Consider the following 26730-nt stretch of genomic DNA (forward strand, 5'->3'; position numbering starts at 1 on the left):
GCACCCTTCCATGAGAAGGCCAGGGTGCTAGCTGGTGGCCTGCATGTTGGGAAGGGCAGGGGATGGTTGCAATGCCATTGTTGTCAGTTGAGCAAGGCAGACAGGAGGGCATTCTAAGAGCAGACCTCAAGCAGAGCCTGACAAGTCACCCTAATTTGCAATAGCAAAAAAAAAAAAAAACCAAAAAAAAAAGACTGCGAAAGGGCATTCATTTTCTCAATTCAAGGCCGCCTAGTTAAAATGATGCACAGGCTGCCCGGCAATCAACTGGTATGCTGATTAATGAAGGTGTCTGAAATGAAGGTTCTGGATTCAGGGCAGATGAGTCCAGAGAAGAGCCATCAGATAAACAAACTGACTTTGTTACATGTGACCAGCAATTTACATAACCCTGTGATTAAGAATATATTATGGACACACACTGGGATTGCAGGGGCGGCCTTTCAAAATCCCAGCCACTGATGTGGTTTCCCATCTAACCAGGCTAGCGCAGATACCCTGCTCTGCTGCATGGCCTGGTCTGATGGTCCTTCTCATCAGGGAGGGAGGGGAACCTTGTTACCGGCTGGCTTGCAAGCGGCAGGCCTGATGGAACAGGATTGGAGCCAGCCAGATTGGAGCTGCCGCCTCCTCTGTGCCCATTTCCTAACGAACCAATGCCTCAGGGTTCCGTGCACGATATTCTGGTAAAATTGATTTTTAAAATGCTTGGGGAGATGCCAGTGGGGAATGCACAGCTGATGGGGTCATGCAAACTAACACTGCTGTAATTTCCTCCTTGCAACTGCTCTGGGTCCTCTAGGAGCAGTCAGAGCCAGGAGGTGGAGGGGCAGGGAGGGGAGGTGAGCTCACTGCCCCAGGAGGGTTCCCCTGATGCTGCGGGGAGCAGGAGGGACGACCGCCTCCACCAAGAAGGTGATGGGCCCTCCATGTGTGGCTGTGCTCGGTAGATTTCCCCGTCTGGCACCTCTGCCTGGCTTCACCTGGCAGTCCCTTCCCTAAATCTTAGCCCCGCAGGGTGGTACGCAGGACCCCCCAGGTAGGGCCCAGGTCTGACAGCAGGAAGCATCTTGGCCTCTGTTCCAGGCAAAGTGCAGAGGTGCTGAGCAAGAATAAGGCAGCTCTTGCGTCCCAGGTGACAGCCACAAATCCCCAGAAAGACTCTTATTCATGGGGTGTCTGCCAGGGGTCCAGCGGCCAGCGTTCACAGCAGTGATGACCATCATCAACATCCTGCAAGTGACTTCTGGGGATTCACCCCAAAGATACAGATGCAGTGAAACCCCGAGACACCTGCACCCCGATGTTTCTAGCAGCAATGTCCACAGTAGCCAAACTGTGGAAGGAGCCTCGGTGTCCATCGAAAGATGAATGGATAAAGAAGATGTGGTTTATGTATACAATGGAATATTCCTCAGCCATTAGAAACGACAAATACCCACCATTTGCTTCAACGTGGATGGAACTGGAGGGTATTATGCTGAGTGAAGTAAGTCAATCGGAGAAGGACAAACAGTGTATGTTCTCATTCATTTGGGGAATATAAATAATAGTGAAAGGGAATATAAGGGAAGGGAGAAGAAATGTGTGGGAAATATCAGAAAGGGAGACAGAATATGAGAGACTCCTAACTCTGGGAAACGAACTAGGGGTGGTAGAAAGGGAGGTGGGTGGGGGTGGGGGTGACTGGGTGAAGGGCAGTGAGGCACTTGACGGGATGAGCACTGGGTGTTATTCTATATGTTGGCAAATTGAACTCCAATAAAAAATACATTTATTAAAAAACATCCTACAAGTGTGGGTTTCATCTGTGCGAGGTTTCTAGGGTTGCTGGTAGAGTACCACAAACGGGGTGGCTCAGCCTACGGGGCCATGTTCTGTGACCGTCTGGAGGTCCGGCAGAGGATCCAGCCCTGCCTCCTCCAGCTCTGGTGTCTCCTGCCGAGTGGATACGTGGCCCCTCCCTGCGCGTGTCTGTGTCCAGACTTCCCTGTTGTCCTGAGGACGTCAGTCCTAGTGGATTAGGGCCCACTTTAAGGACTTCATCTTGGGTCGGTGACCCCCATACAGACCCCACTTCCAACTTAGGTCACATTCCTAGGTGTTGAGGGTGAGGACTTTGGGGGCATAATTAAATCCACAGGACGCCTCTCTACCCTCTGCAGAGAACTTCCGTGTGGATCCTCGCCACGTTTGATGTGCAACACGGCAGAGCAGAAAGGGTGGATGTTGCCATTATGGGGAAATAGGCCCGGAGGACTTTCACTCAAACCCTCCCACCTCCTGATGGCCAAGCCCCTTTATGTGAGCTCCCAGGAGACACTGAGCTGGGCCCATTGGCACTGTCGTCACTGGTAAAAATACCACCCCCCATGGCCACTGCATAGTTTTGAGTATCCTCAAGAACTGCACAGTGTTCCAGGCATCTTTGCCTGTCCTGATGTATTTACTCCTCCTGACACCCTGGGGGAGGCAGGTACCCTGATTCTCCCCACCTCACAGGGTCAGGAACGGAGCTGCAGGAGGGGAGCCCACTGCCCAGGAATGCACAGGTCTGGGCAGGTGTGGCCCTTGGGAGGGGAGGCCACCATGTCCCTAACCCCAATCTCTCTACAAATACCATGAACTGACTTCGAAGAAGCAAGTGCAAGCATTATACCTTTCAGGGAAGCAGCTGAAAAACCAAGCTTCATGGAGCTACAGTCCGCACAGCATACAACTCTCAGGTAACAGACAGCCCGTCACTGACTTCTGGGTCCCAGACATTTCCATCACCCAAAAAGAGACCCCGGGTCCCTTAGCTGTCCCCTCCAACCGCCCCTCCTCCTAGCCCTGTCTCCATGGACTCGCCTCTGCAGGGCACGTCCCGCAGGAAGGATCACACAGCATGAGGTTCCTGACCGGCTTCTCTCACTGGCCGTCACAGTTCCCAGGGTCATCCATGTGGCAGCGCATGTTAGCACCACACTTCTTTTCATGCCAGTAGCCTCCCTCTGCCTGTTGGACGGAACACATTTTGTGCACCCATTTGCCAGCCATCGGACATCTGGGTGGTGATCTGACCCCTCTGGGTGCTGCTGGGTGACACTGAAGCACAAGTTTTTTTTTTTTTTTTTTAAGATTTTATTTATTTATTCACGAGGGATACAAAGAGAGGCAGAGACACAGGCAGAGGGAGAAGCAGGCTCCATGCAGGGAGCCCGATGAGGGACTTGATCCCAGGACCCTGGGATCACGCCCTGAGCCAAAGGCAGACGCTCAACCACTGAGCCACCCAGGCGTCCCTGAAGCAACAGTTCTATGGGGGACAAATGTTTGCATTTGCATCTGGCAGTAAGGGTGCAAAGCTCTTCCTAGGACCAGGTGACCGCCACACGCTTCCCTGGGATCAAGAGTTTTAACTCCTCTGTGCTGAGGGAGTGAGCCTGACCCGGAGGACTTGTGCATCCCCTTCCTCCTGGAACCGTTTCCTGGATATTGGGCAGCCCACTTCTCTGGCATCTGGGCAGAGGAAGATTATTTTGGGGGGTCATTTCATAAAGACACCACAACGGTAGGCTTGGCTGTGCCCTGGGGCCAAGGGTGGTGGGTGCCCATCCCGGGGCACCCCGTCCTCTGCACCGATGGGCACGCAGGCGGCAGCTCCCTATTTCTTCCGTGAATGCAGTTTCTTGTGACTCAGAACGCCGTGTCCCAAGCCCAAACGTTCCTAGACGGTGTGTCATTAATTACAGTGTCCGCCTCGGGCTGCCTTTCCAGCTGCATCTCTAACGAGCGACCCCTCCTCGCTGACCCTTGGTCGGCACAGGCGTTCTTTGTTGGAGCCTGCGTCCCTTCCGAGTTTGGAAGCACGGATCAATGGGGTGTTGTGAGGCTCCCTCGTCTCACTTCCCATCTCAGGGGAACAGGAAAGAGTCCTTGTATGTGATGTGCGCAGGCTGCTCCTGGCACAGACCCCACCCCATGGCCAACAAGGGCCCCCTTTGATGTGTGGGTAGGAAGGCACTGACTTCAAGCATTAGCTAACTTATGCGGCTGGGCCTATTTCAAGATAGCCTCGCCTCCGTACAGCACGCAGGGGGAGCCCCTCAAACCTGAATGAGATCATGTCCCTGCTCTGCTCAGACCTCCTCCCGCTGCCCATCTTCTTCAGAGTGAAAGCCGGAGTCCCTGGGACCTGTGGGGACCTTGGGGCCTCCCTGCCTTCGTCTTCTCCCTCCCTCCCATCCACATGCCTTCCAGCCACCATGGCCTCTGCTGTGCCTTGAGTGTGACCACGTCCCCGCATGCACTGTCCCTTCTGCCTGGAATGCTCTTTCCCCAGACACCCGCACGGCTCCCTCCTCGTCCTGCCAGGGTCTTCATTCAAATGCAGCCTCCCCGCCTCCACACCCTGCGGGGCTCCCCAGTGCTGTGATCAGAAGGGAGTCTGCCTCCCTGAATCGGCCTCCACGGGCCCAGCTGTGTGGGATTTCATCGTGGAAACAGCTGTGCCAAGCGCATCAGTTACTGACGTTAACAGGACTCGTTCCCGAGCTACTGTCGCCCTGCGTCCCTGCCAGCAGTCACCCCGGGAGAACCAGACTCATGACAGTACACCATTTAACAGATCAATCCTCAAACAGTAGCTGAACAAATTTCCCTCCCTCCCTGAGGATGCATGCTAACAGCTCTGCGGGCTGCCAGTAACAGACCAGTAATTCTGGGTTCTGCTGCTGCAGGGAAGCCCACCTCCCACCTCATTTACTCCTGATTCACTGGCGGGGCACATGGGGACGTAGGCATCCAACTTCACTTATCCATCAATTTACTTCCAATACAAGATGGAGATTCTATTCCAAAACGCTCATTCGAAACAAGAAAACAATTCAATTTAAGAAGGCATGCGTCTCCAGAAGGTCCAGCACTGCAACCGAGTTGTTAAGGGGGACTGTCCCTTGGGATGGCATGTGGAATATGTGGCATCAACTTCCTCGAGAAAGGTCACATTTTCACCATGTAGCCAAGAAAGGAAGCAAATAAGAAGTATGTGCTTTATTTCTCCAAAGTTGGAGTGCCTGTTTTCAATATGTTTGCATCACGTATGCTACTGCCCTGGAACACGGCTGTCCTGCCCCAGCAACATTATGGAGGAGGCAGACGTGGCCAGCGGTCCCCGTGTTCCCTCTGCCCCCGTGACCCTCTCTCTTACCAGAAGCACATGCACAGCATGTACATCCATACCTCTAGCTTCTTGCTTTCCTGAGCTCCTGGGGAGAACATGTGCCCCAGATCTCTTGCAGCCAATGCAACATGAGTGCAAGTGATGTGTGTCCCTTCTGGGTTGAAACAGGTAAGAGCCAGCATGCTAGCTCTCTGCTTTCTCTCCCTGGTGGGGCGAGGTAGGGTGGCAGGGTGGTATGTGTCAAACCCCCGAGTCACCAGATGGAGGAGAGCCCAGGCCGACCCCACCAGGCTTTAGGGGGGTGTGACAGGTAAACTCAGGCGTGTTGAATCACTCACTCCAGTGCTCATCTGCTGGGGGAGGAAGTGGGACATCTGCTGACAGGTCATCCAGAGAAGCCAGGAGTGCCATGCACCTGGGCAGGAGACAGCTCTCCAGCAAACACACCCACATTTGAGCTGACAGACCGAACTGCCAGGGGCTTTGGATTTTCAGAAGGAACTCTAGGACAGGAAAATGCTTAGCTCAGAGGCATGAGTCACCAATGCTGCACTCCTGAACCCAACAGCAGTGCGCAGTCAGGGACGAGAACCTTGCAGGTGAGCCTTCCTGGTGCTCATCAAAATCATATAGAGAGTGTTCGGCACATGGGGACTTGAGGTTGTGAGCTCAGGGGTGAACTCTGGATCAGTCAAGCAGAAAGGAGAATTTGTCAGAAGCATCTTGGTCCGCACGGCGGGTGGTCAATCTTGGGAACAGGGCAGCACCGTGACCGAATCCGGGCGGCACGGGCTGTTCCACATTTTGTCAGGGAAGTGCTGATGAACGGATGCCCCTCGTTGTTGTTTGCTGTCCTTGTGTCAAGCAGGTTGAGGAGAGGAGCCCAGCTGGCCCACGTCAGGTGGTCCGTCCTCACAGGCAGTGGCCAGGCAGGCCGGGAGGATCCTCAGCTACAGGGCTGCTGGCACCTGCATGGACGGTGGCCCGGGCACTGCCCACCTCGTTTCCCCGGCTTTCCCCAAGGGTCAGAGGTGCTGGCGGGCCCAGGCGTCCAGTCTATCCGCAGGCTGCAAAGTCCAGAATGCTCCTGCATCTCTGTGCCCAATTCATTCTACCATAGCTGTTGGCACAGGGCCCCAGTTCCCTCTCCCGCCACCCCCCCCAACAGCCTGCCCAAATCTGCCACAACCCAGGAGTCCCACTTGGCTGTAAGTGCGGACAGACAGCCCAGCGTCTGCGGGTAAATCTTGGATGGCACTACCCCTAGTGGCAGGCCCTGCAACACACAGAGGCCCGGCAAGTGCCCACAGTTCATGGGTTCCCCAATTTTGCAAACATACAGGCCACAGCACGCAGACCTGGCTCCCAGTGGAATGGCGAATACTCCCCTCAACCTGCTGATTGCTCCAGGGCCCTTTTGAGGTGAAATATACACACTGTAAAATTTAACCATTTTTATCCGTAAGGTTTGATGAATTTAGATACTCTACCTAGTGAAGAACCAGTGCCACAAACCAGTGCTAGCACCTTGCTGCCAGCCTGAGCTTCCTGTGCACCGTTTGCAATTAACCTCTGGTCCCACAACTGGCCCCAGGCAAACACTGATTGGTTTTCTCTCCCTACACTTTTGCCTTTTCTAGAAATTAAACACACACACACACACACACACACTCTCCTACATTATGTAGTATTTTGAAGCTCACCAGTTCTTTGGTACAGCAATACTTTCCCTCTTTCTGCCACCAGAGTTCTAGTGTCTGGCTACCATTCCACTGAGTCCCACTTGGACTAGCCGAGGGATATTTAGGTCGATTCCAGTTTCTGCAATCACAAATACTGTTGTGTCATGACACCTGCCTCCCCGTCTCCTGTGAACAGGTGCTTTCATGTCTCCAGATACCCAGAGGTAGAAGCGTGGGCTTTACAGCAAGCAGACATTGAGCCACTGAGCTGTCTTCCAACAGCTGTTTGTCATGTTGCACCCCTGCCTTGTGCAAGCACGCTACTTCCCATTTCTCTGCATCCACACCAGCACCATGTATCCTCCTTCTTCTCTGTTGTGGCCATTCTCCTGAGCTCAAGGCACAGTTTCATTCTGCTTTAGATCACATTTACCACTGACTGATAACATGGAGTATTTGAATTCTCCTAACACTTCACATTAAAAAGAATTACTCTGGTTAAGTCTAGACTCAAATTCATCTAACCATTGCTCCAACATTATCATATTTAATCTTTATGGGAACAGGATGTGGAAAAAAACAGGTAATAGGAAAGCAAGGAGGCATGTTGGCCCACTGCAAAAAAAAAGAAGGAAAGAAAGAAAGATCCGAAGAAAATGAGAATGGTAATTAGGAGCAGCTCAATGATGCAAACATAAATCATGTTTTATATGGCCAATCATTTAAATTCATTACCAACATATATACGTGTGTGTGTGTGTGTGTATGTATTTCACAATGCACTATCTCAAATTTCCTTGTAAAAATGGGATTTCACAAAGATATGTGCCACTTGTCTGTACCAGCAGAGTCAGTGTCTGAATAATGAGATTTTTAGGGCATCGCATGCAGGCTCGGCAGCTGGGCGTGTGTGCACCGCAGCCGCTGGGTGGGTGGTCTCTCTGCCCTGGGTGAGTGCATTCCACACTGAGGTTTCATTACCTCCTCCTTAATTGTTAACGAGTGTGTCTGCTCAGGAGTCTGGGAGAGTCCCAGGGAACGTGAGGCCCACATCAAAAGGGTACACCCAGACAGCTGCAGCCAAGAGGCTCCCTCGCTGCCCCGGGCAGATCTCTCAGGCGAATGCAAACCTTTTGCAAATGAGTGGAGAAATTTTCCAGTGTCCTCGGCTGCGGCCCAGCTTTGCATATTTGATTTAGAGAAGCATCAGTGGTAATCTGGTCGTCAAATCCCTGTCCCACGTGGAGTTCCTGACATATTGGACAAATAGGAGCCCAGGGAGGAAAGAGGATCTTGCCTCTTTCTTTCAAGTGATTAAGGACAAGAGAATTAGCCTGTCTTCTCCATGGCTTTTCTGGCAAATTCAAACAAGGAGCCTGCTCCAAGGTTCAGTGAGAGCTGATCAGGATTCTAAGCACAGAAGTGGCCTTTAAAGGTGGGGTGCCTGCTGCTCCCTGGGTGTGATGTGCTCTCTGGAACCCCTCCTGGGTCTCTGCCCAGCGGTCCAGGTGGAACCGTGGGGCGGTTACCAGCACAAGCCACCTGCTTCCAACCCACCTCTGCCACTTACTGGCTGGCTGTCCTTGGAAAATTACTTAACTTTTCTGTGCCTCAGCTTCTTTCTCTTTAAAAAGGGGAAAATTCTAGTTTCCCTCGGCTACCTTGTCTTGGTTTCCTGGGGCTGCTGTAACAGATCCTCACACACTGGGGTCTTTCAAAACCAGCAAATATCCTGTCACGGTTCGGGGTGCCGGAAGTCCGACATCTAGGTGTCCATGGGGCCGTGCTCCTCCGGCGGCCTTCAGGGAGGACGGGCCTACCTCCTTCAGCGTCCAGGGGTGGCTGCGTCCCTGGCACTTCTTGGCTTGTGGGGCCACACCAAATCTCTTCCTCCATCTCACATGGGCTGCTTCTCTATGTATCTGTGTGCTTTCTCCTTTTTTTGATATCTGATGAGGACACGCTCATGGATTTAGGACCATCCTCATCCACCAGGAGCTCATTTGTCCCTTTTACCTTCATCACATAGGCAAAGACCCTAGCATACCAGGGATGCTCCAAGAATGTGTCTGGGGCTTTTAGTTGACTATTACTCCAGGCCCTGCTGGTGTGGATAAGCAAGTAGATGATGGGCGACGTGTTCATGTGGACACATTGGCGCAAGCAACGCTCTGGGGGCTGGGGCTGGACGTGGTGGGGGGACCCAGCATGTCACCCAGGCTGGTGCTGGGGTGTGGGAGTGAGGATGCTGGTGCCAGCATGGTCCCCGGGGTTAGGACACAGTTCGTCTCTAGGGTCCGCATTCCCACGAGGGATGGTTTCAAGCCTCCCCCAGAGAGCCTTCTGTGTGTTTCTTTTCACCCCTTCAGCCTGATCTCGAAGAGGTGAAGTCTTTGCAGTAGTTGAACTAGGCTATAACACTCTTTAAAATGCATAATCTTTCTTTAAAAATGCACTCCAATGATGTCATTGGATCATGCATTTTAAGTGCAGAAGCCATACGGCATGTGAACTCTATCTCAAAAAGCTGGGATTTCGACCACTTCTGCCACCGCAAAAGAAACCTGGTGTCCGCTAGCTGTCGCCTCCTCATGCCTCACAACCCTGGGCAGCCACAGTCTCTGTGGAACTACCTACTCTGGCATTTCAGTGCAATTATAGAATATGTGGTCTTTTTTTTTTTTTTTTTTTTTTTTAGAATATGTGGTCTTTTGTGACTGGCTCCTTTTGGTGAGCATCATGCTCTCAAGGGCCGCCTGTGGTGGAGCAGGTGTCAGCACCTCGGTCCTCTGTGCTGCTGAATGACTGCAGTGCTCTTGGCTGACAGTTGCAATTACCAAGCAGGAGTCAGAGATTCAAATGTCTAAGTACTGCCTACGTGCCAAGCACTGTGCAGATTGCACGCATTATTTCAACTAAAATGCTGACAGAGGTTAGGCAGGCATAACAAGTGGGTAAAACAGAAGTGGTGGAAAATATTACAAACCCGTTCATGCTATCCCAAAGACTCATTGATGGCTGGTTTCCAAGAACGGGGGCCATGGATTCCAAATCTTATTCTTTTGCAAGAAGTCAGAAATCCAAATTTATTTGTGTGAAAAATCTCCCAATTACTATATACGGACAACAAACAAAATTCATCTTCAGGCCAGATTCAGACAAAAGACCTCTTCCAGTTAATAATCTCTGCTCATAGACTAACCCAATGGTCTCAAAAGAACTGCAGGGAACCATACACACTCTGTAACCCCAAAGTTGATTTGGGAGGAAGAATGACAACTCATCCTGGTTTGCCCAGACTATCCCAGTTCTTTCTAAAAGTCCTATATCCTGGGAACCTCCTCCATCCCAGGGAAACTGGAATGGCTGGCCACCATAAAAGAAGGCCATAGCCTATGCTTGTGAGGTGGCCATGTCTGAGATATTGTGGTTGGCTGCTCGCTCACCTTTGGGAACTACTCTACTCTTTATGGGCACAAGGAAGAAAGGAAAGAAGTTAATTTATTTAATTTATTCACACAACCATTTATATCAAAGAACCATTCTCTTTCTCCAACTTCCTCATTCAGTGGATCTGACTTTTAGCTGTTCTCAAAAATGATCTCATCACTATTACCATGACCATCGCCACTAATATAGTCACTACCACTACCACAATGGACATCACCATCATCACCATCAGTATGACCATCAACATCATCCTCACCCCCATCAACACCACCCTCACCATCATCATCACCATCAGTATCATCATCATCATCACCACCATCACGACCATCACCATTATCATCACCATTACCATCACCACCATCACCATCACCACCATAACCATCATAACCATCATCAGCCCTTCATCATCATTCACTTGCTCCTCTGCACATGTTCACATAAACATTTTCCACTCTCAAGTGTGGTGGTAAAGATGAGAACAGTGGAGTTGGATTTGCACCACTTCCAAGCTGTGCAGCCACCAACATGGTAGCTGTGTCTCCAGGCCTCAGTTCCTTACCCGTAAAATGTAGATAATATCAGCTCAGTCTGTGCCCAGTAAATGTTAATTATTATTCTCATGAAAATTAACCTCAGTGTGATTCAGCAGATTTTAATGTCATACATTCGCCAAACCAGGGCAACTCTAATTTCTGGAGGTTCTTCTTCGGTTTTGCCTCTGACTTTCCCCGATGAGGCTCCCCAGGGTGACACAACCACATTTTCAGGCAGGTCCTAGTGATGGCTGCCTCTAAGGAGGGCTGATGCTGAAAACACAAAATAAGATCAAATATGGGAAAGCATTTTATAAACTGTAGAGTGCTGAGCAAATGTCAGGGAAGGGGAATGAGACTCATTGTTAAGCTTCAACTGCTCCCAGAATCAAGAAAGGCATCTAGGCCAGTGCTTTGCCCCAATCTCTTTGCAGAACTCAGCACAAAACAGCCAGAGTCCGGTGTCTCAAGCAGAACTGGAAGCTCCTGGAGGTTCTGCAGAAAATGAAGGCCCTCTCATATTTCCCGTGGTGTTCTTCCACAGGAAACTCATTATATAAATAATCTCAAATAAAAGCAGTCCCAACATTGCGAGTGACATTTTGGCTTGCTGACTAAGAAAGTCCCAGAGTCCCTCCCTAGATGCAGAAGCCTGAAGAGAAATCAGATCACGGAAAGGCAAATATTCACAGTCAACATGGCTAAGCCCTGTCTCTGGAATTTCCACTCTGCCGGTGGTGGGATCCACCTGGGATGTGTGCATCACGGGAGGCCCCGTTCTGTTTGCTGTGTTTCTTAGAAGCAGGTGGGGAGAAGCACAAGGGGTTGAGAAAGAGGCAGCAAGAATGATTTAGGAAAAGTCGCAAATACCTAGATATATATACATACATATATATATTTAAATATCTTATTTATTTACTTGACAGAGAGAGAAGCTGACCCCCACTGAGCAGGGAGCTGGATGCAAGTCTTGATCCCAGGACCCTGGGATCATGACCTGAGCTGAAAACAGATGTTCAACTGCCCGAGCCACCCAGGTGCCCCCTCCCACTGAGGTCTAAGTATATATACAAAATAATTGCAGTCAGGGTTTCGGAGAGATATCTGCTCTCCCACGTCCACAGCAGCCTTATTCATAATGGCCAAGCCATGCAAACCACCCAAGTGTCTGTCAACAGATAAACGGGTAAGGACATGTGAGTGTATACAGTGGAAGAGTACTCCTCCTTTAAAAAGGAAGGAAATCCTGCCATTTGTAACAACACAGATGAATCTGGAGGACCCGATGGTCAGTGAAGAAAGCCCGTCACAGAAGGACAAATACTGCATGATCGCACTTCTATCCGAAGTCTGACGCAGTCACCCTCACAGGAACTGAGAATAGGACGGTGGCTGCCGGGGGCCGAGGGAGGAGGGGACAAGTGCTGTTCACGGGGTAGAGGCTTTCGGCCACGCAGGACGAATGCCTTCCAGAGATGTACCGCACAGCACAGTCCCGGTGGTTAAGCATACGGCTCACGTTGGTTAGGAGGGCTGATCTTATGGTAAATACTCTTAAGGACCAAGAAAACCTAAACCCAAAACTCAGACACAAGGAAATTTTGGGAGGTGATGGAGATGTTCATTACCTTGACTGTGGAGGTGCTTTCCTGAGTGTGTGCATGTGTTCCAACTCGTGAAATTTTATACATTACACAGGCGCTGGTTTTTTTCTTTGTACATAATCTATGCCTCAATAAAGCTATTATTTTTTTAAAGGCAGATGAAAGGGATACTGAGCATCCCAAGGGCATAGTAGAAGCAAGAGACCTTGACTCCCCTGGATGAGTGGGAGGACAGAGCTGAGATGGGTAAGGTCAGCGAGGGGGTGGGTTGTGTGGGGGCATCGGGCGGTGGCTGGATCCTCGTGTTGGGGCTCCGTGGATGCGCAATATACAGGACTTAGTACTCTCATCCTCCTCTTTGGACACTGCCACAATGCCTGGGCAAAGGGGGAAAAAAAAACTCCCACTCCGGGCAGGATTTGGGGCAAGAAGGTGGCAGGGAGGGATTGTGTGCTGTGTCAAGGGGCACCCGGTTGGTCAGCCACAGCTGCTCATATGCTCCTTCCAGATTCAGAAGTGGAACTACAAGTTGCCAAGGGCTGTTATAAAGCTCTGCTGCAACCAGGAGAGGCTCTCAGTTCCCAGCAGTCTGCTTTTAGCTATGGAGATCCGTTTCAGGGGTTCATGTTACCTGGTAGTAGGTGGCCCCTTAAAGGGAAAACAGAAACTCTCTCGTATGTGTGTTCAGAAGGCAAAAGAAACACTTTTCAATAAAATAAATGAATGTGCTGATTTTGACCTTTTTAGACTCCATGGCAAAATCCAGACGGAGGTAAAAAAAAAAAACTCATTTCATCTAGCTGTTCTTGTATTAATTTATAAAGCAAAATACTAAGATTAATTCTCATTCAAATCTGTACCCACCTAAGGTTCTTGAAAATGAAATTCCATTAACAATTCTCTTTCATTTTTACTTTCAAGAATTTTCAGTATGCAGGGACTCTGGCTCTGGTGATTTCTGTACTGGCACTCAGCAGGGATTCTGTGAGCATTCTGGAAACTTTAAATTTTTCCTTCCATTATGGGACACAATGCAGTATCTTACAAAGTTTGTTTTTTAGAATCTCTTAATAACATGCAAGCATGTATCTGAGATGATACATTCGGAAGTGGATTTTAAGTCTGATTACAGTGAGTGGTTTAAAGTACTTGCTCTGAGAAACTGGACCATGTTTGTAGGTGATACACACACCGACACCAGCCAAGCATTTAGTAGCAAGCTTGGAGACTGTGGCTACAACCACTCGACAGTGGTAGTTGGAAGAGGAATTAAATACGGCTCGTATACTTGTTTTCTAATAAACCCTGCCTTTTGGAGGCCCCTTCAGAACGAAAAGAAGTAAAGGGAACACCATGAATCTCAAGCCACTAATGACAGTCACTTTGGACTCTGGTAAAAACAAAATAAAACAAAACAAAACAAAACAAAACAAAACAAAACAAAACCAGAAATCAAAGTCCTTCGTTTGGTGCTGAAACCCAAAATGAGAGGACAGGAAAACTAACAAAAAAATGAATATTAGGTAGATGGCATCCCTTTCCCTATATATAACTAAGGAGAACGGGTTTTACTTGGTCTGCTGATAAGTTCAGTCAGGGTTGTCTGGTACAGTTGGTCAGGCTTTGCACTGCACAAGGGCTCCACATACAGACTGCAGATATAGTGAATCTTCTGGTAGAGGGAAGTCAAGTGCCTTATGGAAGGGCACCTCGTTCTAATATGCATAAAGACACTACATGGGCCAGTGCTCTGGACCTTCCCCCAGGACATCATGAATTATGAGGAAGCGGCATGCAGATATTTTCAAAGCTGTTTCCTAAGAGTAGACAGGTTTCTAAACCCAGTCTCATGTCTTTACTTTTTCAATTTCATTACTGAAGGGCATGTTGATTCATGCAGCGTGTAAGCAGAAACCTTGATTATTTTGTTCACGCCTGAAATTCAAAGTCCAGAACACTGATCTGGCACATTACAGACATCCGGTAAATGTTTGTTCTGAGGACAAATAGGTCATCCTCTACCTGAAGCCACTACTACAGTCAGCTTGACATCTGTCCTTCCCTGCTTTCCTATCGCCTTGGGAATATGTCATTAATCACCAATTTTTGAGCAGAGAAGATAACACGAAGGAGGGAATAATGAGTCTGCCTTGAAGAGGATTCTAGGTGGAAAGTTAATAAGTGAGTGAATTAAATCCCCCACACAGTTAACTCACACGTTTGTGAAGAACTGTCTGGCTAGGGGACTAGATTTCTGGGTGAGAATCTGAGACACGGCACCCCCACCCCTCGCCCAGACACATGTTCAGGTCTCCTTCCCAGCCCAGGAGTCCTCAGACATGCTGGTCTCAGCATCCTTTTACAGCCTTGAAAATTATTTGGAACCCTCAGATCTTGCCTACATGCATCATACCTATTGATATTTATTGCATATTAGAAATTAAAATCTTGGAGAGGCTTTGGAAAGCCAAGATCACAGAGCACACATCCCACCAGGTGTTAGGACAAGGCCACCATCCTGTGCCTCTGTGCTCTAGTGAGAGACAGGCGTGAACAAGGCAGTCACCTCCAGGCAGCTCGGGGAGTCAGTCTCCACACTGGCCCCTGGAATCCTTGCCTCCTGGCAGTCGTGCCCTGGCTAGTCTTCCACAACGCATCAGAAATGGTTGCGTAGCCAACATAACACAGCAGAATCCATATGTGACCCCTGAGGCTGTCACACAGGGTGTCACAGCTTTGGCCGGGATCCCTGGTGGCTGGGGGACGGAGGGGACAGCCAGCCCACAGGCTGTGAGGCCACCCAGGCAGGGCTGCGGGCATGCGCCTCCAGGAGGCAGACCCCAGCCCTTCAATATCTGGCTGCGACCCCATGAGACTCCAGAAGGGCTGGTCCTGGATTCCTGCCCTTTATTGCTATTTGAAGCCACCACCTCTTGAGGGTAAATTGTCAAACATCAATAGATGATGAAGGGTCTCAGGGACCCCAGGGGTTCCCATGTCACCTCTGATAATTACTGCCCAAGGGCGTGCAGAGTTTAAGGAGGGGTACTCCATACACGCCTGCGTGCAGATGGGCTGGACTGGGTGACCAGCAGCACGCACCACGGCTGGATGCTGTGCACACGCCCCAAGGAGCATCCCTCGGGCGCCCTCTTGGAGGCTGGGTGCTCTCCTTACTCTGTCATCTGCTCATTTCCATAGCCTCGGGTCTTGTGTTCACCCAGGAATTAAGGACACAGTCCCACCAGATGTGTCGGGGCAGAATTTCACATAATATTAATGAACTTGGAATAGGGACCTAAAAAGAACATTAATAAAGTCTGTTTGGATTAACAAACAACAGGAATTTGTTCCTGCGTAGTCAACAAGGCATTTTACTATGAATGTGGAACAGAAGCTAATTAATTAATGCTACTGTTACTCCTGCTATCATAAATAATAATGACCAATGTTGAGGTAGCATTTAATATGCATCAAGCATTCTCCTAAGGGCTTTGTATATATTTGCTGATTTTATTTTAAAGTAGGCTCCATGCCCAGTACTTTCCTCATGCCCCCTCCAGTTCTTTGTGGCTTCTTTTGAACCTGGCCTCCTTCTGGGGTGCACATGCCATGTCTGGCCAATCATAATCAGTGTGGTTGTCTCAGGCATAGGGTGTCAACACAAGTTAGAGCCAGGTAAAGCCTGAGACTTTTGTTGGAACTCCTGGAGGAAAGGCAGACTTTCTCCTAAGAATGCTAAATTGCTTGGGTGCAAGCCTGTATCGACCTTTGGGAAACCCTGCCTGAGAAAGAAGTCTGCAGACAGAAAACCAGAGCTAAGGAAGAGAGACAAATGACCAGAAGTGTGGATGGAGCACCTGGATCTAACTGTGCCTGAAGCCATGTGGACAATCTAATGAACTCTCCATTTGGAGTGAAGTCAGTTGAATTCGGTTCTTGCCACCTGCTCCATAATTGTGCTGATAAAATACAAGGAATTAAAAGACCTTCCATTATCCTTTTTTTTTTTTAACTTCAACATATGAGATCAAAGACAGGGATGACACTGAAGAATGGACAGATGAATAACGATGGGAAAAGCCTGGCTCACAGCAGAGCTGGTACAGGACCTGGACCGATGGGGACATTTCCCACTTAGCCACCTCATTGCCGTCACTACGACACTATCCAGTCCACTAATGTGGCACTTAGCCACGTGTGGCTATTTACCTCAGTTAATTAAGATTAGGTGAAGTTAAAAAGTAAATTCCTCAGTTGCTCTAGCCAACTTTAAGTGCTCAGTGAGCTCACGTAGCTAGTGACCTACGGAACAGTGCAGAGACAGAACATTGTTATAGAAAGTGCCACTGCCTTCCAGAAGCTGGGGACGCAGCAAGAGGAGCAAGAGGGGTAATGGATGGTGGACAGGACAACAGATAACACACATCACATCACGTCTGGTAGCGACGGGGGCTTGCAGAAGGAAAACCACGCAGGGAAATGGGGCTGGTCTGCAGGAGGGCCTCCCGGAGGAGGTGGCTTTGAGCAGAGATTAAGAAGGCAGCCGTTGTTCATCCTGGATGGGCGCCTGAATCACCTGCGGAGTGTAGAAACAGGCGCCTGACTCCAATGATGCTGATGTAATTAATGCGGGGCGGGTGTGGCTAGAGGCTCCCCGCGCCCACCGCACCCTCCAGCCCAGGGGATGCTGACAGGTGGTCCGGGCAGCGGTGTGGTCCAGGCTGGGTGATGGAGGGGTCGGGGTTCCTTCTCCCCCAAGGCTGGGTGTAAAGAGCTGAGGGTCCCCTGAGGGGTTGAGTGATGGAGACACTGGGGTGAAGACTTATTCTCCGTGGCAGCAATGTTTGGCCCGTTTGGGGCCATGAGCCCCTCTCACTGGCAGGTGAGGTCTAAGAAGCCCTCTCAGAAAAACATTTTTAAGTGCACACAATAACACACAGAGACTTTCAGAGGAAAGGAACCTCCGATCTAGCAATCCAGGTCCTGCAACTAGCACTAGGTAATATGATCTAGTGTCGCGTGTAAAAAACAAGCACAATTTCTAATTAGCGAAGAGTATGAACAGGATTACAAGATGTCTGTGTCAACTGTCCCTCAGTGAAAGCCTGCAGAGCTTTTTGGGCTGCTGCTGCCGCCCGGGGGCCTGTGATCCGTGTCCACCCGGAGGGACCAGTGAGGTTCAGGCCGATGTTCAGGACACGGAAGTGCAGTTGGCCCCAGATAGGTTCCTCCACCTGCCTGCATCTCTGGGGCTCCCTAGGGGACTGAGTCCCCCTGAGGGGACACTGAGTTTTCTATAGGTCATCACGCCCCTGTCTGACGTCTCACAGTCCAGCAGGCGGGCAGGTGCGCAGCGCTCAGGAAGCAGTGGCCGGGGGCTGTGCTCTCCCAGAGCATGGGGTCTGGTTCTCGGTGGGCAGCAGACCCACCTCTCTGGGTGAGCACCTCCTGCCCCTGCCTCCAGCCTTGATGACACTACCAGGCTGGGGTGCGTGTGTGTGTGTGTGTGTGTGTGTGTGTGAGACCATTTCTGTAGTAACCACCATGTTACGAACGGAGGCCCAGAGAGGTCCAGTCACTCATCCAGGGTCACACAGCCACTCAGAGGCAGTGCTAGGATGCACACCAGCATACTTGGTCCCGATTCCTATTCTATCCTGGACACAGAGAAGACACTGAAGATGCCACGGCATGGGGCATGGTGGGAAGGGAGAGGCCAGTGCACAGAGGGCCTGTGGTCAGCTGGTGCTGTGGGGTGAGCTTCTGTCCTGGGTCCCTTTCCAGGATGTGGCTCCTGCTGACCAAGGGTAGAGAGGAAGTGCTGCCTGCCATGCCGTCTGCTAATGTTCGTCATCATCATGATAGATGGTTTTTCTTATTTTTCCATTTCTTTCTTGCTTCTATAATCCCATCTCTATGTCTTATCACCAGTGAAGTTATAAAATCTTTTCTTAAAGGATTTTTAAATTCATTTTAGAGAGAGAGAGTGAGTGCGAGCAGGGGCAGAGGCAGAGGGAGAGAGAGAATCTCGAGCCTACTCCCCTCTGCGTGCACAGCCTGACATGGGGCTTGATCTCACAACCCCAAGATCATAACTTGAACTGAAATCAAGAGTTGGACAGTTGGGGCACCTGGGTGGCTTGGTGGTTGAGTGTCTGCCTTCAGCTCAGGTCATGATCCCGGGGTCCTGGGATCAAGTCCCACATCAGGATCCCCGCAGGGAGCCTGCTTCTCCCTCTGCCCATGTCTCTGCCTCTGTCTGCGTCTCTCATGAATAAATATATAAAATCTTTAAAAAAAAAGAGTCGACACTCAACCGACTGAGCCACCCAGATGCCCCTGAAGTTATATAATCTTTGATATTAGAATACATGTTTTACTCTCCAAATAAAATAAGTAAATTAATGGGAGATATAAACTGGGGACAAGGCTCGAGCATCCCTCCACCCCACCCCTTGCTTTACTGCTGGGGAAACCCGGTTCAGCTACTGGCGGCAGCAGTGTGAACACCATCGCTGACCACGGTCTGGGCATCACCCTTTGCGGCAGGTGGTGGGCAAGGGATCACTCATCAGCTAATTAACTGGTAACCCTGAAAACATTCCTACCCAGTCAAAGCAGCTTCAGATGAGTCACAGACTTGCTTATTAGACATAGACCTGTGCCAGTCAGTTGGAGGGAGGCGTATTTCTAAATTGAATTCCCCAGTAAATCTCCAGCTACGACAAGAAAATACTTATTCTGCCCATATAGTTATTTTTCAACCCAGCAAACATTTTTCAATTGCCCGAGAGCATTGAAGCCATCCTCAAAACATTCTCAGGGGAGACACCATGTACGATTTCCAAGTAGGAAAAGGAGCATAAAATATCAGGGTAGGATGTTTCTTGAAAACAATAAAACATTGTTTTTCTATTGTCTCTTTAAGAATAATATTCTCCAATCCCCGTCAAAGGAGATGTCTCTCCCTTCTTTGATATGACTGCTGTTGCCTTCTCGAACCCAGATGATTTTGGCAACATGCTTCCCCACGGACCCTAAAGCAGAGCGAAGCCATTCATCACTTGCAGATTGACAGGTGGATCCAAGAGCATCCCTGCCATGCCTCCCACCTGTTCGTGCCCGTTCAGTCCCTGCATCTGGTTCTCCGAACTTAGCAGGGAAGGGATGTCGACAAATGGTCAGAGAAATTCCAACCATGGGGTTCAGAGACCCCAACAGATCCCATCACCTGTATCTTCCATGTTAATTTTCTATGAAGAGAGGATGAAAGTGGTCAGGACCACTTCCTGATCATGTCTGCTTTTGAGGATGACCATACTGTGTTTCCTGGAGGGAACTAGAAGGCACATGGAGCCTGCATCCCTTGGGGCCTTGCTGCAAACAGGATCTCTCCTCAAAGGAGTGGGTTAGAGGGTGTGTAATGAAGGGAGGGCAGAGCCATGGGCAGTAGCAAAGGAAGGAGCCAAGGATTGTGCAGCTGGGAGCTCTGAGGAGCCCCAGGTCCCCGGGCAGGGGGAGGCAGCCAGTCCCCAGAGCCCCGAAGGAGGAGAACCACAGAAGACAGGCTCCCCTGCAGGACAGGAGCCACAGGCAGAGAAGACCATGCCTCTGGAGGACTTGCAGCAAGACAGGGAGGGATGAGGGGGTGTGGAAGGAGGTTAGGACGGCAACATAGCTTTTCGGGGTCATCATTCAAGCCACAACAGGAGCCTCTGTCTCTCTTGGCTCCATCCAGTCACCTCCGGTCCTCCCACTGGCTGAACCCCAGTAGATGTCAGAGGCCCAGGGAGACTGGAGGCTGCCGTTCATGGAGGCCAGCCCCTGGGGCCCAGAGCTGAGCAGAGCAGGGGGACAGGCCACTGCCAACACCCGCCCCCACCCGCCCCCATGCCATCCTTGCCTGCCGCACACTGGCCTGGGGCTCCCTGCACTTCTCAAACCTTAATGAATCTCCGGGACGCCCCGGAGAGGTGAGGATTAAGATCATCATTCTGCAGATGTGAGAACACGTAGCAATCTCTGCTTTAAAGAGCCCTGGCGACAGCCGCTTTATTTTAAATTTGATTTTATGCGGAGAGACATGGACACGTTCTAGAAATTTTGAAAGCTTTATATAAGGAAGAAAAACCCTGCAAGTTCCCACCATGTTTCAGGGGTCAAGGAGAATGACTTCATTTTTAGTTTGCAAAGGCAAAAAAATGGTAATTGTCTGAAACTCTTTAAAAATCAGGGTAAATCTCGCCACCTCCCAGGAAACTCAATCTGGAACTCAGTCCATCAGTCCTGGAGCAGAGGGCGTCTCCTTACACCTGCCCAAATTAGAGGTTCCTGCCTTCTCCAGGCTACGCATAAGATTTAGTTAGTTTTTTTTTTTTTTTTTAAACATGGAGGCATGACTGGAACTAGAAACACTTATGTTCCACCCCCAGCCCTGCATCGCATGTCTTCACAGCAGCATCTTATTGTTACCCGGTCCTATCCTGTGAAGTATCTACATGTCTGCTGCCCTCTGGCACCCCCAGAGTGCCGGCACTCCCAGAGTATATGTAACCCTGGAGTGTGTGTACCCCAGAGTGTATGCACTCCAAGAGCCAGAGTTGTCAGTTTGCTGTTGGTTTCCCCGGGGCGACCACAGTGAACATCCACAATGGCCTGCACATTGTGAAGGTGCAGTGTGACCTTGAATGTCTTCTGCTGCCCCTTTATTCTTGAAAAGAGACCACTACCCCTGGACACTTCACCAGTGTACAGAAACTGCCACCTGGAAGTCTGTGTCAGGCCTCTACTCATGAGCTTTCAACTTGTGATGTGAATATTCCTTCCTTATGTGAAAGAACTGAATCTCAAAACTTCCTTGGCTTCCAATGCTCCCTCATGTGGTGGTCTGTGCTGCCCTGGGCTGCCCTGGGTGCTCTCATGCAGACCCCTCTCTCTGTACATCCCCCACCCTGCCTGACTCTGGGCTTAAAGTACGTGCTGTGTGTGCAGAGGCAGGTGCAGGGACTGGAGGGACGGGGTGCTTAAGGCTATAGAGCTGAGATCGGGGCTTCCCTCCCTCCCAGCAACCAGAGGGCCCTTTGCCAAGAAAGCATGAAAGGGGGGGTGCGCAAATGCTGGCTTTCTGAATCAGTGCTCTCCACACAGAGCAGTGCCAAGGGTCAGCATGGCTCAGAGACTCCCATCTCGATGGCTCACTTTGCAGGAGAGCTGAGACCCTTTCTGGTCCTATTTCATTCATTCCATGGGAGCTGGAGGCTGCCACTGAGGGGGACCCAAGGTCACTGAGGAGTCTGGATTCCTGGCTTTCCACCTGGTTTGAGGAAGGCATTTGAAAAGGCCTGGCTTGAAGGTGAGCACTTCCCCAATGAGGCAGATTTCCCATCTTGCAATCCTCTGTTTTACCTTTCTGACATTTGGATTTCTTTAGAAATGAGCATCAATTGGGGGTAATTGACTTAACTTTTTCCATGACCTGACCACTCGACTCACTGGCTGCCAGCAGGTAACATACAGATTTGCTTCTTGTTTACTTTTTTTTTTTTTTTAACTTCTCATCTCCTATTCAAGCTTCAGTTCTATTTGCTAGTTGCTTCCAATAAAAGTTTACATTCTGGCTGCCTAAAACTGTACTAAAATTCATTTTGGAAAAAAAAAAAACTTTGAAAAAACTAAAACAGAGAAGAGAAGCTCCTCCAAACGGCCTCACTTTCTGTGTGCCTGTCATCATAGCTCCAAACATCCCACACTGCTCTGCCCAGTTGAGATCAAACCGTACCTTGCAGGGGATGCAAAATGAGGACATCACACAAGCACCTGAATACAGCCCAGCGGTATTCAGCCATGTGAGCCCGTCAAAGATCATTTGGATGAAGCCAGTTTGAATTCACTTACAGTTACTTGCAAACAAATGGATTCTGAGTATGACATAAGTAGTCACTCCATTTTACCTTAAAAGCGTTACAAAAACAATCACTGCAAGTAATTACATCTTGCTTCAAAGACGGCCTTCTTGTGGCCCCTTGAAAAGTATGGCAAGATGAGATCTCCTCTCCTTACCATGATTTCACTTTTCACAGTATCTGAAAGCCTTATCTTTTTAAACTAGGTAGGATAGGTCAAAGTTTCACATCCTAGGCCTGCTCACTTTTGCCCTAAGGGGTCAGATAGAAAGTATTTTAGGGTTTGCCAACCAAGCGGCAAAACTGAGCTTATTAAAAAGCTGCTTATATAATCATTTAAACTGTAGCTATTTGGAAATACAGAAACCATTCCCTGCTTGGCACAGGCTATGAAAACAGGCGGCAGACTGAACCTGGCCCCATGGTTATATATGGTTGACGCCTCCTCTCGGATGTGTGAAGTCAAGAGGAATCATTCTTCAACCTCAGAGTTTTAGCGGCTCCTGGCGGTAGATGACGCCTTCTGGGGTGAGGATGTGCTGTTGGCGCCTGTCCACCCCCTCTCTTTTGGTGGCAGCCACAGTTTCCCACCGTGCACCACACCCACCAGCTCTCAGCCTCTACACCTGCTCCTGGGGGCAAGTTCCTCAGGCCCCACGGATCTGAGCATCACAGCCTTTGGCTTCGGTGATTGGCTTCAGCCTGGTCATGTGACCCGAGCCAAGCCAATCAGTTCTTTTTTTTTTTTTTAAATTTTTATTTAGTGATGATAGTCACAGAGAGAGAGAGAGAGAGAGAGAGAGAGAGAGGCAGAGACATAGGCAGAGGGAGAAGCAGGCTCCATGCACCGGGAGCCCGACGTGGGACTCGATCCCGGGTCTCCAGGATCGCGCCCTGGGCCAAAGGCAGGCGCCAAACCGCTGCGCCACCCAGGGATCCCCAAGCCAATTAGTTCTAATCAGATCCAGTCCCGGAGACTGGCCTGAGTGTTGGCAGCAAGGCTTTCCCTCTTGTCCTGCTGGACACGATGCTATGCTCAGAGCAGCTCTGGGGGCACAGCCACCTGCAGAGTGAGTCTAGCCGGGGGAACACACAGATGAAAGCATCACCTTCCTTGATGACATCATTTGCTGCATTGGATCCTTGGCACCCCATGGATGGTCTGCAGACCAGCAGCACTGGCATAACTCAGGACCTTTAGAAAACACCCAGCTCAGACTTCCTGAATGAGAATCTGCATGTAGGAAAAATCTCCAGCTGATTTCAACACACATTAGCTTGAGAACGCTTTTCTAGATGTTTTAGTTACATGAACCACGTTTGAGTCCGCTGGGTTGGATGAGTCATCTGTATAACTCAAAGATCTCTGACTTATCTATTTCCTGGAATCCATAATGTAATTTTGCCAAGTGACACTCACACTTACAATCTCTTACCAGGCAGGCTGATAACAGTAATAAGAGAGTAATGGCATTTTAAGTCCCAAAGGGAGCTTTGATGCTACTCTGTCTCTAACTCTGGCTGCACCATGGAATTGCCCACCAGTGCCTGCCTCCCAGCCCTGGGGATCCTCACTTAATCTGTCAGGGTGGGGCCCAAACCACAATAATTCCTAAAGACTCCTAGGTGATGCACATGTACAGCCAGGGGTGAGACATACCTATTTCAGTTCTTCTATAGAAGAGATTGGTACGCTTTTTCCAGAAAGGGCTGTCAGTACATACTTTAGGGGTGGTGCACCACTCAGCACCTGCTACAAATACTCAGGTCTTCCTGTGTTGAGCGAAAGTGGCCATGGACCATTCAGAGATGGACGGATGTGGCTGTGTTCCTGTAAAATTTGACTTAGAAACACAAGCAGAGGCTGAGTTTGGTCCTGAGGTTGTATGTGGTGGAGTCCTGTTCACAGAGTGGCTTCATTATTTGGACAAGGCATTTCAACTCCTTGCATGCCAGGTATCAGGAGGGGCTGTGTGTCCATGTGCTGCCTGGTGTCCATTCTTGTGTCTTCTAGCAAAACAATCCTGAAAGCTCTTTGGTTTCTCTCATGGTTTGTGCAGCTGACCCATATCTTGGTTTGCATTTTCCCAGAAGGATTCCATTGCAAGTGGTTTATTGTGAAGTGCAGACAACATCAGTCCTGCTGCATAGATGGGAAGGACAGCTTTGGACTGAGAAAGAAATCTCAGGCAAAAATGTGCTGGTGCTTGAGGTGGAAGGTGAGGCAAGGCAAGGTGAGGCAAGGGCAGAAAATCCACAGAGTCTGTTCCAACATGTGTAACATCCCGGCTATGGGCAATGCTTCAGGTAGACGGTATGATCCCATAGGAGTCGTCATGACTGTGAGACTTTGTTGGAGTTTCTGGAAATGAACCACGTGCTCTTCCTGGGCTCAGGCTTGAACCATTTGGCAAGAGTATTAGCAGCCATGCTGCCATCATGAGTCAATGCAGAGGGAAGCCAAGAGGCAGAATAAAATAGTCCTAGAGACAGAGCTGAGTCCAGATCAGGTGGACGTGAGGCCTGGATGGATCCTCGACTCTGAGCCACACAAGCCAGTAGATTCTTGTTGTACTTATGCCAACTGGGTGGCAGTTTGTCAACATGGAACCTAAAGAATCCTAATTGATGTATTTCCCAGCTTGGTATCGACGAAGCATGCTTATGCCAAAGCTGAGCAGAAATTAGGTTTACAACATCCATGCCAGGCTCCATGTGAAGGAGGGAGGATTCTGGCAAAAACCGTTGTAGCTGAACTTCCAAGTGCTCTCCACGCGCCTCTGAAACGCCATCCTCTCTGACCTCCCGGCAGGGTGTCTCCCTGTGGTGCGGAGTCAAGCGCGGGCATGGCTCTGGAGAATGGTCCTGGCATGGCAGGAGCAGGTGCGTGACCACAGAGCAAAACGGCAGTGTGGCTTCTCACCATGCTCTCTCCTGTGCTCATCCCCAGCGGCCACGAGGTCGAACCAGAAGTCACGGCTGAGTTTGTGTGTGCTATATTCATGCTGTGTTCTGTGTGGGTCCAGGCCATGTTGACTTGCCATGTGGGGAGCTAGACTGTGGTGTTCACTCAGCCCTCCCCCTGCACCCTCTGGAGACCTGATGAGGCCACAAGACTCCTTATGACCAACAGCATCATATGGAAGAGTCACACGTCATTTCCAGGCCATTGCTTAGAAAAGCATGTGACTCTCCAACCACCCCTTCCTCGGTGATGGATACCATGAGGGCCATGTGTTCCTGATGTTGTACTACAAGATGGTGAGGGGCCCGTCCATGGAGACCCCTGAGACCCCACACGACGCAGAGCCCCTAAATACTTCAGCCATGGTTGTGTTACCCACCCGAGCTTGTGGGGCTGTGTGCTGTGGCAGCCCTGCCTAGCTTACCTGACCAATATACAGAGTGACCTAACATTTCCTTATAAAAAATGGAACAGGGGACAGGATGCCTGCATAGCTCAGTGGTTGAGCGTCTGCCTTTGGCTCAGGGCAGGATCCCAGAGTTCCGGGATCGAGTCCCACATCGGGCTCCCCACAGGGAGCCTGCTTCTCCCTCTGCCTGTGTCTGTGCCTCTCTCTCTGTGTCTCTTACAGATAAACAAACAAACAAATAAATAAATCTTTTTTAAAAATAGGAACAGGAGAATAAAAAGAAGTGGCATAACCAGAGAAGTCAATGATAAATGGGGTGCAGTGAGAGCGAGTGTCGTGAGGCTAGCAGGGAAGTAACCGAGGCTGAGAAATGGTACAGCGACTCCCCGAGGCACGGGTGGCACGCATCCCGGGACAGATAGAGGGAAGGCCACGGGGTGCAGGGGTGGCCGCACATCTTACCGTGGCTAGAGGAACGATGCCAGCCAGGTCCTTCTGGCTGATGAAGATCTCGGACACAGCGGTGTCGGTGGTCGCTCTCCGTGGATATTCCACCTGCCAGGCGATGGGCTGAGTCCCCGAGAGGCTACTGAAGCTGGCTATTTCAAAGTTCATCTGCATAACCTCACTGAACAGGCTGCTGCTTCTGGAAAAGGAGCAAAGGAGCATCGCTTTAGGCTGACTTCATTCCGTGGAAGGGCCCTCCTCTCCTGCCCGCCTCCCTCACAACAGTACCTAGAGTCTAAGGAGGAAACAAACGCCTTTTGGGGGCAGCACAGACCAGGGCGCCACCTGTGAGTTAGGGACAGAGCAAGACCCACAGCAGGAGGATCTGGGCAGAGCCTGAAGCAGGCACATTAATGGGTGTCTGTGCTGCTCCTCAGACCACAGCGAGCCCACTGGCTCCACTCCTGCAGTGTGAGCCCGGGGGACCTAGCAACCAGGTTGGGCACCTTTTGGGCTCTGTTTCTCGGGTATGCCAGAGGCTGCAGGCAGCTCATCCACCACCTTTAACCCA

At 50.1% G+C, this 26730-nt stretch overlaps 1 protein-coding gene across 1 annotated transcript in view; it reads right to left on the reverse strand.

Annotated features, from left to right (window-relative positions):
• TMEM132C (transmembrane protein 132C) overlaps positions 1-26730 on the reverse strand; it is a 203009-nt gene that overhangs the window by 34093 nt on the left and 142186 nt on the right. The window contains 1 exon segment of the mRNA NM_001197119.1: positions 26175-26358. Coding sequence (NP_001184048.1) covers positions 26175-26358 — 184 coding nt within the window.

This window comes from Canis lupus, chromosome 26 (assembly GCF_011100685.1).
Source record: "Canis lupus familiaris isolate Mischka breed German Shepherd chromosome 26, alternate assembly UU_Cfam_GSD_1.0, whole genome shotgun sequence".
NCBI classification, from domain to species: Eukaryota; Metazoa; Chordata; class Mammalia; order Carnivora; family Canidae; genus Canis; species Canis lupus.